This window comes from Phyllopteryx taeniolatus, chromosome 19 (genome assembly GCF_024500385.1).
Source record: "Phyllopteryx taeniolatus isolate TA_2022b chromosome 19, UOR_Ptae_1.2, whole genome shotgun sequence".
NCBI classification, from domain to species: Eukaryota; Metazoa; Chordata; class Actinopteri; order Syngnathiformes; family Syngnathidae; genus Phyllopteryx; species Phyllopteryx taeniolatus.
In genome coordinates, this window is record NC_084520.1 from 17,278,752 (window position 1) to 17,291,204 (window position 12,453).

General features: G+C 45.3%; 2 protein-coding genes across 4 annotated transcripts; both read left to right on the forward strand.

The window, feature by feature from the left end:
* Nucleotides 1–112: 112 nt before the first annotated feature.
* On the forward strand, nucleotides 113–5,598 carry zdhhc6 (zinc finger DHHC-type palmitoyltransferase 6). Of its 2 annotated transcripts, none has more exons than XM_061756002.1 (11): nucleotides 113–264; nucleotides 631–1,105; nucleotides 1,190–1,281; nucleotides 1,536–1,695; nucleotides 1,980–2,138; nucleotides 2,422–2,475; nucleotides 3,394–3,561; nucleotides 3,644–3,685; nucleotides 4,109–4,254; nucleotides 4,654–4,700; nucleotides 5,095–5,598. In XM_061756002.1, exons 2-11 carry the CDS (start codon nucleotides 851–853, stop codon nucleotides 5,193–5,195), a joined length of 1,224 nt encoding a protein of 407 aa, XP_061611986.1. In that variant the 5' UTR covers nucleotides 113–264; nucleotides 631–850; the 3' UTR covers nucleotides 5,196–5,598. The 2 variants fall into 2 exon arrangements, with proteins under 2 accessions (XP_061611986.1, XP_061611985.1); XM_061756001.1 differs by having other exon boundaries at nucleotides 114–264; nucleotides 4,106–4,254.
* Nucleotides 5,599–6,634: 1,036 nt separating this feature from the next.
* On the forward strand, nucleotides 6,635–12,067 carry coasy (CoA synthase). Of its 2 annotated transcripts, none has more exons than XM_061755624.1 (10): nucleotides 6,635–6,773; nucleotides 7,742–8,442; nucleotides 8,866–9,080; nucleotides 9,818–9,949; nucleotides 10,216–10,405; nucleotides 10,477–10,541; nucleotides 10,600–10,684; nucleotides 10,760–10,857; nucleotides 10,993–11,139; nucleotides 11,339–12,067. In XM_061755624.1, the coding sequence occupies exons 2-10, from the start codon at nucleotides 7,782–7,784 to the stop codon at nucleotides 11,396–11,398; spliced, it is 1,653 nt and encodes a 550-aa protein (XP_061611608.1). In that variant the 5' UTR covers nucleotides 6,635–6,773; nucleotides 7,742–7,781; the 3' UTR covers nucleotides 11,399–12,067. The 2 variants fall into 2 exon arrangements, with proteins under 2 accessions (XP_061611608.1, XP_061611609.1); XM_061755625.1 differs by having other exon boundaries at nucleotides 6,644–6,773; nucleotides 7,471–8,442.
* The last annotated feature ends 386 nt before the right edge of the window (nucleotides 12,068–12,453 follow it).

A 12,453-nucleotide genomic window follows, 5' to 3' on the forward strand; every position in this document is an offset into this window, starting at 1 on the left:
TATCAATTATTATTGGTTATTGTTTACTTGAATCAAAATATGTTGTATTATATTGTCCAAATGTAATGATTAAATTTAAATATATATATATATCAGAGTAACATCAAAAACAGTCCGGAACATCCTATCCTACGGCTAACAAGACGAACCGAGGAGGGAAAAAAACAAGGAAGTGGCCGGGTTGGTCATTTAAAGTGACCGCTTTTTTTTCTTTTAATTGTCATTCAAACACAAATATTCGCCCAAACGGTGCTTTCCAAACCCGTAAGTTACATTATCACGTGCTGTTCGTGTCGACTCTGTCGTAAATTCAGTTTTGACGCGTGCCTTGAGCTGCCTGCTAACGTGCTAGCGTACCAGCTAATCTCCGATGGCAATATCGTGAAATATAACACAGGTGTAAATGTACAAATATATGTTTTTCTTCCATGTAATATCTTTGCTCGCTTTGTTTTCCTTGGTTCTATTGCCTGTTAGTTTAATTTTAAACTCATTCACTCTGCTTAGTGGACGTGCTTTCAACCCGCCGGATATGTGGACTGTCACTTGAGATCCAGACCAGTCACTGGATGCAACAGCGTGTACGTTTGGTTCTACTAAATGTCATTGTTACTATTTCTTCCTTTCTAGATGGGGAATTGCAGTGCATACCCCCGAGAGCACCATTAGAGGATGCTGCTTTCTCCCAGGACGAATAAGAATGGCACATACGATGTCCGGCTGAGTCCGCAACACGCTTGTTACTGGCTCCCTGGAAGCAGAAGCGTCAAAATATGTGCGCAGACTTCGCAAGATAACGCAGAGTAACCCGTCGGACCCTTACATTTCAGATAGTTCCCATTACATCATCATGAACTTGGTGACGTGGGAGAACCTCCACGAGGTGCGGCGGTTGTGCCACTGGGGGCCGGTCATCGCCCTGTCCGTCATCGTTGTGTGCTCCGCCATGGCCGTGCTGGATTCCATCATCTGGTACTGGCCTCTGGACACGGCCGGCGGCAGCATCAACTTCATCATGCTCCTCAACTGGACCGTCCTTATCCTTTACAACTACTTCAACGCCATGTTCGTCGGGCCTGGGTACGTCCCCCTCGGATGGAAGCCCGTAAGTACGCGCTCTCAGTGAGCTTTCCCACTTCCCACCCTGCGTTCATTTGTGTACCCCCAACTCCAAACATCACCCAAACAGGAGACTCAAGAAGACACCCAGTACTTGCAGTTTTGCAGTGTTTGCCAAGGGTTCAAGGCGCCGAGGTCCCACCATTGCCGCAAGTGTAACAGGTACAAGCCACACACATCGCAATCTTTCCCGCAGGAAGTAATGGAAACCATTCCAGGATCAAACTGTTGCCACAAAACCGACATGCAATTTTTTCGAGTAACGCTTTGAACAGTCACACAAGTTCCAAAATTGATCAAATGTCTCTAACGTCAACTTGTTTAGGGAAAAACTGAACTAATGGTGAGAGAACTATTGAGAAATTAATTTGTTTGAGCACGATGTAAGGGTTAATGTGCTCTCCTTCCCCCTGAAGGTGTGTGATGAAGATGGACCACCACTGCCCCTGGATCAACAACTGCTGCGGCCACCAGAACCACGCCTACTTCACCAGCTTCCTGCTGCTGGCCCCGCTGGGCTGCTCGCACGCCGCCATTATCTTCGTCACGACCATGTACACGCAGCTCTACGAGAGGGTGAGCGCAACGCTTTTACACCTTCAATCGTTGTTTCAACACCTTACACAGAGGGAGGGGGAAATCAGCTCCCATTTTACCTGGAAAATGTTTCTTGGTAGCATTTTGGGGGGTTTATTTTTTTCAATGTGATTATAATGGGCATCAATTATTCACGGATTGTCGCTATTCGGGGTAGGCCTGGTCTCAATCCCCCGCGGATAGTGGGGGTCCACTGTAGAACCCTTGCACCTTTTTGTTTGCAAACATTCTGAAAAGACGGATAACGGGCCATTATCGTCCAGATCTCATTCGGCTGGAGCACGGTGAAGATCGACATGAGCGCCGTGCGCCAGAGCCAGCCCCTCATGCCCTTCAGCGTCGCCGCCTTCGCCGCCACCCTCTTCGCCTTGGGCCTGGCGCTCGGCACCACCATCGCCGTCGGCATGCTCTTCGTCATACAGGTACGTTCGTACAGGGATGGACATTTTGTCCAAATGTCCATTTTGAGGTTGCTGACGCGCATCACAAGAGCGCTGCTGAAGTCAGACTTTTTAAATCAATCTTTTGTTATTGTTATTATACCAGTGACTCACAACCACATTGGTGTGACGTGGGAAATTATTGAATTATACTTAACTGGTCGGAAAGTTATTCATTTAGTACAAATAATGAACCTTTGTCCATTCATCTATGAACAGAATAATTAAAACGCTCTTCCACTAGATGTATAATTTTTTTTCCCAGCTGAAAGTCATCATTCGAAACAAAACCTCAATCGAGTCTTGGATCGAGGAAAAGGTCAGAATAATTTTCTTATTATTGTGATTATTTGTACTCATTTGTTCTTTTTTCCCCTCAACATCTCGAGCTCTAACAGCTCTTCACTTTTTCCGCATTTTATGTTACAATCGTTAACCAAGAGGGAATAAGTTTTATTTTTTTTCTCTCTCAAATTTGTCCACACAACATCCTATTATGACAACATGAAAGCCTGAGAGGTGAGGAATGGGTAAAACAGGCCAAAGATAGGTGTGGTCGGCATTTAGCCTGATATTCAAATAAAACTGCAGGCTGTATTTAGTGCGTCAACAAAGTTTGAGCAAAGGCTGTAAATATTCATGTACATGTGATATTTTTGTTTGTTTGTTTTTGGGATAAATGTGCAAAACCCAAACTTTTTTCATGTCATTATGGGATTTTGTAGAATTTACCGGGCGGACTTTTATTTATATTTTACACCATAAGCAATAGCTGTAAAATGCCGCTAGGGGACAGTGTTGTTCTGCGAACACCTTCCTGTTCCCTCTCCTTAGTTTTTACTCAGGTTTTTTTATTTTTATTTTTATTTTTTTAATTTACAATTGTCTCATCTAGTACAGAAGATACAAGGCGACTTTGGGGAAATATCCTTAATATTCAAGGATGAGGCGTTTTACGACACTTGTATGACAGGTAGCAATGTTAAAAGGTGACTTAAAACATTGCTTCTACCTTTTGATAAAGGTTTTATGGTGGCGACAGTTTGATGAAGTAATTCACTTTGCATGATTGCCAATAGTAAATAATGAAATTCGAACAACTTGGAAGTCAACCAGCATTACAGAACAGATTGTGTTTGACTTCAGAGCTTCCACTATGTTAGTTTGATTATCTTGACAGTGAGTTTCCTTTAGTTTGGGATCAATAAAAGACTCCATTTCTCTCCGGGGCAACCAGGCCAAAGACAGAATACAGCACTACCAAACCGGGGAGAAGTTCATCTTCCCGTATGACCTCGGCAGCCGCCGCCTCAACTTCAAGGAGGTCTTCACGTGGTCGGGGGCGCCCAAAGGAGACGGCCTCCACTGGCCCGTCCACCCCAAGTGTCACCAGCACACCTTAACGGTCAACTTGTGTTCCTTTTTCATTCAACCACATGAATGTCGTGAGTGAGTCCATTCTAACTGTGCTTGTCCCGTTGGCACAGATCGAGCAACTGAAGCAGAAGGCCGACAAACGAGTGAGAAGTGTAAGTACCAGGCGACAATGAGAGGCCAGGCCTTGATTTGTACTTGGGTTCGGCATACTATCGATGAAGCAATGTTTATCAGGAATTGATTGATTGTGTGAATTAACGGCAATTTCAACAAGAGCCATGTAGAGCTCTGCCGTGGCAAAGATGCTCCAGGAAACATTATTCTGATCCATACGTACGAATAATAAGCATACATTAATGTATCAATTAATATTAGAATCGTTTTTTAAATGAGATTAATTTGAGTTAACTCTCCCAGTTGGTTCTGAGGCGGGGGGAGGGAAATGTAGCGTGCATTTGTTCAACCCATCTGTCAATGAATTGCTGCACCGGTGTCTGTTAGAGCAGAGGCCGCCATTTTATTCACTGAACAAACGTGATAGAATAACCCAGATTGTGACATGGCTCGGCCAGCAGGTGCAGTACCAGGCGGTGGAGGACTTCAATGGCGCCTGCTGCCCCATGACCAAGGGCATCCAAACCTTTTTCCGGACCCCTTGCACAGAGGAGCCCAGGATACCCTTACAGCAGGGGGATACCATCCTGGCCACCCGTGGCACCAAGTAAGACACTCTCACTTTTTTGTTTTTAAAGGAAACATGGAATTTTTTATTTTCTCCAAAAGCGGAGCCCTGTGAATACATTTAGTCACTCCAGAAAAGTTTCACAGCTTTTCACTTTGTACACAATTTGTTACGTTACAGCCTTATTCCAAAATTGATTCAGTTCATTATTTTGATTTATGCATACTGTACAAACATGAAAATGTTAATATTCAGTTTTTTTGCTGTTAAGATAAAAAATATATATAATGTGTCCTCAATGCTGCGCTTTGTTTTTGTTTGTACTTTGCCGCTTGTACAATATTTTTAATGCAAGTCTATATGTGTGAGTGAATATTGCTGCTGTGATCATTTAATTCCCCTTACTAGATGACTAAAGCATCTATCTTATTCTCTCAGATGGTGGATGTATGGAGACAAAGTTTTGAACGAGGAGCAAACAAGAGGTAATACCAACAACAGCAAAATGGGTCAAATGATAGCATCTAGTAAAGTCAACCCCCGCAAATTCACACTTCAGCATTCAAGAATTTGCGGCTAACATAAAAGTATCATTAGTTAGGAGAGTATTCTAGCTAATTCTATTGATGAGCCTCATGTTTGTTTATGTTGAATTAGTACCTGAATAGTTGTTGATGTAACATGGGTTCATGACTGTGTACATGCTAGATGCATGGTGTTTGTGCTTTATGATACTCTTTGTTTGTAGTGCCTCGCTGCCATCTTGTGTCATATGTATGAAATTACAAATACTTTTTTAGGGGAGGCGTCTATTATTTGTGGATTTTTTCGGGGGTTCACTGTATTTGAACAAATGCCAAAACTATCTTTCTTTTTTAGCGGGGGAGCGCATCCGCGGATGGTTTCCGCGGCGATGCGTGGAGAAGTGCCATTACGACACCGCGACCGTCGACAACGCCGGCGATAAGAAAGCCAACTAACACGGTTGTCCAATCTCGTAAAATGTATGCTGATGTCATGCCGGGTGCTGCAAAGCTCGCTGCATAAATATTCTGGTCAACACACATTTTGATACTGACTTGAATTTGTCCTATTAAAAAGGCCTGGAAGTCTTACTGAGCATCAGTCATCAGTCTTAATTTCAACAAGGCTTTAATGTGACTACATAAGATGTTTGACTTGAATTCTGTTGTTTTATATGCGTGCCAATGTTGTGCATTTTTTGCTAATTATGCAATGCCTCTGCTGCCCCAGCCGGCCAACCCCAGGGCTTCTTCTTGCAACTCTTTCTACTACTGTAGCCCAATAAATAGCGCTTGATTTGTTTCTATTATGTTTTGTAAAAACAAGCCGTTTGCCACAAATTAAAAAGATTCCAAAACATTCTCAGAGACTCCTTGTATTTTGTAATGAGGAATAAGCCAACTTTTATTAGGAAATGTCATCATTCTCTTGGATTCGACTGCTAATTTGACTTAACGGGAAACTCCAATAGGCTACAGCACAGTCAAAAAGTGGGTGTCCAGGATCAAAGGCAGAGACCAAAAGACACTCCTTTGAGTGACCTCCGTGACAAGCAAAAGAGCGGCAGACCCTCTTCAGCAATTAATCCTGGGAACATTGCTAAGGTCGAGGCACAGATCAGAGAAGATCGCAGCTTCACCATTGATGATGTCATCATCATGTGTTGTGTCATCATTGATGGCTTAACTGTAACACCATGCATTTTGTGTCAACCTTTTGAAAATATTTAAAGGTGAAATTGCCCGTAGGTTTGAATGTGAGTGCGAATGGTTGTTTGTATGTGCCCTGCGATTGGCTGGCAACCAGTTCAGGGTGTACCCCGCCGCCTACCCGATGATAGCTGGGATAGGCTCCGGCACGCCCGCGACCCGAGTGAGGAGAAGCGGCTCAGAAAATGGATGGATGGATTCCCCTTCCAAAGCAAAAAAAAGGAAGTGGACGGTCTTAAAAAAAATGTTTTAAACAAATTATGAACATTTTTGAAATATATATATATTAGTGTGTTAAATTAAAATTAACTCATTACTTTTGACTGACCCTCGTAATTATGTAATTACTATAGGCTTTAATGAAGTAAACCATTACAGAGTGCTATGTTCCTTTTTAAAAAATATATTACAACATTTTGTTGGGTTTTTGAGGGAGGCTGGAACGGATTCATGCCATTTCTATTCATTTCATGGGGGAAGGAATGATTTGAGATCTCATTGTCTTTTGTTACAAGCGTGGCCGTGAATTAAACTCCTATATCCAGGCACCACTAAATTAAAACAATCACTAAGCAATTGTATTGATACTGATTTAAATGAGGTTGTTTTTATTTTCCCTGTGCGAGACTTAAAGGAACTCCACATCCCAAGGGCCACTTCGGGTTTTTGCTAACCAATCATGTCACGTTTGGGCTGTCACATGCCAACATCCGCCCAACCTTCGTTCACGAGCTACTCTATCAAAGCGAGTGTTTAACCATTTGGCCTGGCTCGTTAAACATTCCCCTTTTCTTAAAAGTGTGGCCGCTAAACGACAATAAGCAGGTATGTTCCTAGGCAGACTACTTTGAAAATCACCCATTTGTTTTATTTTTTTTGGTGACGGCGTGCCAAGTTTACGAGGTCTCTGTGTGTCAACCAGACTGACAGTTGGCCTCGAATGATAACATTGCTAGTTTCGCTAACTAACACGATGCTACTGTGTAGCGTCCCAATATGATTTATGGATATTAAAAATGGATAAACAAGTGGTGTTCGGGTGTTCCTGTACTCCTAGCAAGCTAGCTATGTGCACTCCACCTTTAAGAGTCAACCTGAGCACTGTAAACAAAGTAGCTGGTGTACTATGCAAATGGTGAGACATTGCAATAAGAAGCAGGTACAAACAGGATCGCCCAGGCGATCAGTCATCAGTAACTAACTACATGTACGATGTGACGCACACGGTGGTGTTTGGGTGAGACTCCACTAATGGTTTGGGATGACCATTGGCAGTGCAGCTCAAAGGAATTCGGTTGATTTATGTACAGCAGATCTGGGGTGGGGAAAACAAGAATGTTGTTTTTCTCAAAGCACCTTTTTTTTCAAATCTAAGACATTTTTTATCTAAAAAAAAATATATACAAAAACAATTTTGGAGATGTATGATTTTTGTCAGTGAAAAAAAATATGAGATCATTTTCCAAAAAGTGTGTTGGATGGATAAAACTGCAAAAACGTTTTTTATTGTCTTCTATCGCAGATTTTCACCCAATGCGGGCGGGCGCTCTGGAACGTATCCCCTGTGAAAAAGTGCTTTGCCGCCATCTTGTGGCATCTATAGGCAATTACAAACCTTTTTGTGTAGGTGTAAATTAGAGCCGGTCCGATTATACTGTAGCGTATCGCCGATAAATCGACATCAGTTTTTGGTGACAGAGCTCGGTCCCTAATCGTATCCCAAATAGCCGTATAACTAAAATCACCTACTTTTCCAATTGAAGTTCCTCATCTGTAGTCTCGCCTCCCCGTAGCTTTTGTGCGGCTGTTAGCGCAAAGACGGCATCCGGGACCATGTCAATGTTCAGCACGGGCATCCTGGTGTTGACATCGCCCCTCCACACCCTACGCATCGCCCCCGTGCTCAGCTCAGCCGCCCAGCTGGTGGAGCGTACCCTCTACGTCCATCTGCACCCGGGGCTCAACCTGGGCGGCGGCGGCCAACCGCGGCCCGTCTTCATCCCGCCGGCCGTCGACCTGTGCTCGCTCATCACGCGGCTCTACAGCAACGCGGCCGACGTGTGCGCGCACCTCGACGTCCGTGTCCTGCTCACCAACATCCATCCCCCGTCCGGCATCGGCGGCCCCTTTCCCACGCCGCAGTACCTGTCCCACTCCCCCGAGGTGCTCCTGACAGACTTCCCCCTGCAGGACCCGGCGCAGTCGAACCAGGTGACGCAGTGTCTGCAGGGCTACGCCGGACGCTGCTACGTGTGCCGGCCCGGCCTCCCGTCGGTGTTGCTTCAACCTCAGCTGGCTACGCCGCGGGAGGAGTCAAAGGCCGGGCCGAAGGAGCCCATAGAGGAGAGGAAACCGTTGGAGACGTATCCTGACGTGGTGGTGGGCGGCACCTTTGACCGCCTCCACGGGGCCCACAAGACCCTGCTCAACGTGTCGTGCCTGCTCGCCACCAGACGCTTCCTCATCGGCGTGTGCGACCGAGGAATGCTGAAAAGTGAGTACTGAACTCCAATCAATCGATCCCTTAATCGGTCAACCCTAACTTGCAAAGTCACCAACCCATCTTAACAAAAGAAGCCCCCCTCCAGAGCGCCATCCATACCCCTCTACATGAAAAGACACTATGAGTATTTGAAGTTAATCAAATGCAACAACTCAAATGCTCAATGCAACAATTACTCTTCTCACATTGGGATAGTGGTGAAACATTAGTTTGGGGTCATTGACCCCAAAAGGGGGGGGGGGATATATATGTTGGAAGGAAGGAATGAACAAATGTGAAAGAGAGGTCATTTTGACTTGGTTATACAAGTATGGAAACATGTTTACGCCCATGAGCTTCGTAAGCGATTATCCTCTCGTTGTTTTGAAATGTCCTCATCCTTTAGCGCTTGTAAGTACTCTGTGCCACCCGCAGAAAAGGTCCTGAAAGAGCTTATCCAGCCGTACAACGTCCGCGTGGAAAAGCTCCACGAGTTCCTGCGGGACGTCAAGCCCTCGCTGCGGGTGGAGATCGTGCCTCTGGACGACCCGCTCGGGGTGTCGGTGGTGGACCCGCTTCTAGCCTGCATCGTGGTCAGCGAGGAGACCCGCAAGGGGGGCGAGGCTGTCAACAGGAAACGCATTGAGAACGTAAAGTAGACCTTTACACGCCTTCCGGCTTTTTAGCAGCTGCGTGTTAGGTGCCGATGGAGGATGGGCGGGGGGTTGGGCGTTGAAATCGATTTTGCCGCCTTCCATTGTAGCGTAACGGAGGCGAGCAGATTCTGAACACCCGAGACTAGAACTTCCCTTCAAAAATTGCAGCGGTACGATGATACGTCAATCTTGAAATAGAAAAACAGTCATTCCAGCACACAGCGAATGAACTTTGACTCGGAATGTTGACTTTTCACTTTATTGAAATCGCCGAATTGCTGTGCGCGTAGAGCCGGGGACGGCGGAATGTCGCACCCCACCGTGCTCTTATCTCTTCCATTGGAGAGGAGCTACTTTGCATGTCAAACCTTTCATGAGAGTGAAAGGCGTGCACACCCCAGACCGGAAATGCGTCACAAATCAGACATGACATGACATGAGCGAAACAGCTTGACTCGTCATTAACTGTATACTATTTATCCTGCTCATCTAAAAATAGATATAAATATATTTGGAAATCGTTGTATTTTCTTCTTTTCTTCTTTTTTTTTGTTTCAAGGAAAGTAATGTGGTGGACACCGTGCGCGGTGGGGTAGCACCCTAGCGCCCTCTATTGACAAGCCGCCACTGACCGCGGCACAGTGGTTGGCAATCACCGGTTTTTACAGAGGAGTGACAATGTGGTGTTTTTTTACAGGTATTTTGTGTGTATGTTGTCATTCCTGAATTAGGGCCTTCCTGCTTTGGTTCTTCACGAAATCCATCTGCTCAAGGACGTGCATCACTCTGAGACGGAGGACGAGAAAATCAGCTCATCCAGCCTGCGCTCCCGCTTGCTGGGAACCCTTCTTATCCCACCCAAAGTAGGTCCTGTGTTGTCACTCAGAAATACGAGAGAACTTGAAATCTTGAAATGACTTCCCGGTGGCATTAAACAGTTTTTCCACTAGTAAACAAACCCTTCTAGTTCATTTGACCGAGGCAGTTAAGAAAACAGAGTAATTTTTTTTTTAATCCCATTTCTTGATTCATCCATGGAATAATCGATTTTAAAGCACCCTTATTGTTGACAAACATTATGACATGGTCCTGACATTTCCTTCCACTGAGCTTGTTCTTCCCGCGTTAGGAAACACCCCATCTCCCTCTCCAGCCGTACGTGATCGGCCTGACAGGCGGGAGCGGAAGCGGGAAGAGCTCGGTGGCCAAGCGTCTGGAGGCCCTCGGAGCCGTCCGCATCGACTGCGACAAGCTAGGCCACCTCGTGTACGCGCCGGGCACCGCTGCCTACCACCGTGTCGTGGAAGAGTTCGGAGCGGGTAGGCTTGTACTTCCCATCATCCCAGAATCCAGTGAACCCTTGCCTTATTTTTTTTTTAATCACATTTAGATATCCTGAATGAAGATAAAAGCATCAACAGATGTGCCTTAGGGAAGAAGGTGTTTGGAAAGCAGGTAACAAATCATATTGAAGCACATGTTGAGATTCCAGGTCATCTGTTATCATTTTCAGGAAAGATTAAAAGCGCTAACAGACATCGTGTGGCCAGAGATTACACTTCTCATCAAGAACGCGATCAGCCAAGCCAGAGAACAAGGTAGTATCGGGTTTAATTTGTGACAGTCACATCTCAAATGGATATATAGTGTTAATCTACCTTTTTCTTTTGCAGGTAAAGATGTATGCGTGCTTGATGCAGCGGTTCTTCTGGAGGCGGGGTGGACTGACGTGGTCCATGAAGTGTGGGTGACCATCATCCCCGAGGAGGAGGTGCAGTACACAAACGCTTGTCATTTTACACTCACCGCAACAGCCAATAAGACAGCTGTTGTCCGGGGTTTGGCCAATCACAGCTCAACGGTTGTGAAAAGTTTGGATTTGAAACTTTGATTTGTCCGGTTCCAGGCGGTATCCCGGATAACCGAGCGCGACGGCGTGGCGCCGGAAGATGCCCAGCGCCGCCTCCGGAGCCAGGGGTCCGACGCCCAGTGGCTGGAGCACGCCAACGTGGTGCTCAGCACGATGTGGGAGCCCGAAGTCACCCGCAAACAGGTGACCCGCCGCTCGCCAAGTAGACACAGAACACCTATCTTTGGCCAGTTTGGACAATTCCTCATTCGGAAAGTGAAGCACTGCATATACTTTCTAAAAGTACACTCAAGGCTTCACTTTTTCTCACATTTTGTAAGAGTGGAACAAAAGGTGGACCCTTTTCCACTCAAGTTTTTTTGTCCCCCCCCCCATTCCAAAGGTATTGAAAGCGTGGAATCTTCTACAGAAGAGGATGCAGCAGAGGCAGGCGGCACAGTAGAAAAGTAGAACCCAAAACGGTACGACTGCAACACTTGACTGCCTCTTTAGTGGGCCCGTTCACACTGAAATCTACGTCTAAAAGATGTACCTTTCACACAGAACCCGGCCAATTACGTCCAGTGTTCGGTATAAAATACTTTGGTCAGACAGCGACAATTGCTTTCGTATTGGCTACGCTAATTCCAGTTGAAGACACCGATGCTCTGATACTACCCCCAAAGCTGGAAAATGGCCATGGGGGTGGGGGGCATTTTGTGTGGGTGACTTTTACACAGTATAATGACACAGGGTCCAAACAGTGTGAAAGGGGCTATTGACCTCCCTCAGATTCATTTTTTAAAACTATCATAGGTTTATTATGTGTGAAGTGCGTGCGGGCCATCCATCCGTACAGTGGCTATTTTGAAAAGACTACGTGGACAAAAGAAGACTGTCCTCTCTTTGTAGCAACAACAAAGCTTCTCTTTTCTCACACCGACAGCACTTGTTCAAGTGTGTATTTATGGACAGACTTCAACGGAAGGGAGTGAGCATGAACTTTTGTCTTTGGGCCTCGCACTAATTAATTATTTGGGCTAACAAGGGACAGAACGATTCACTGTAATGCATTTATTATTGTTTCTGTGCTGTGGAGCATTTCCACAAATAAATCATAACCTTTATTTGATCAAGATGTGAGAAATTCTCATTTTAACATATACAACACGTCTTGTGCATCAGTCACGACAGTCGGCAGCTTTTGAAAAGCCGCTTTCAACTCTATGGAGAAGTCTGACGAGAGAAGAAAATGCCATATTTGAGCTATTGAAGTTGTCTACTGTAGTGCCTGATACAAAAACTAGAAAACAGTTTTTAATTGGCTTTCCACTGTAGTGACTGATGCTCAACTTTGTCATTAAGACTTGCACAAAAGTGAAAGCAGCTTTTGAAGAGCTGGCCACTGTAGTGGCTTTACAACTTTAGCATTGACTCACACTTACAGAAAATATCTTTTTCAATAGCTGTCAACTGTAGTGACTGATGCGCAACTGTGACACAAAGACTTGAGCATAC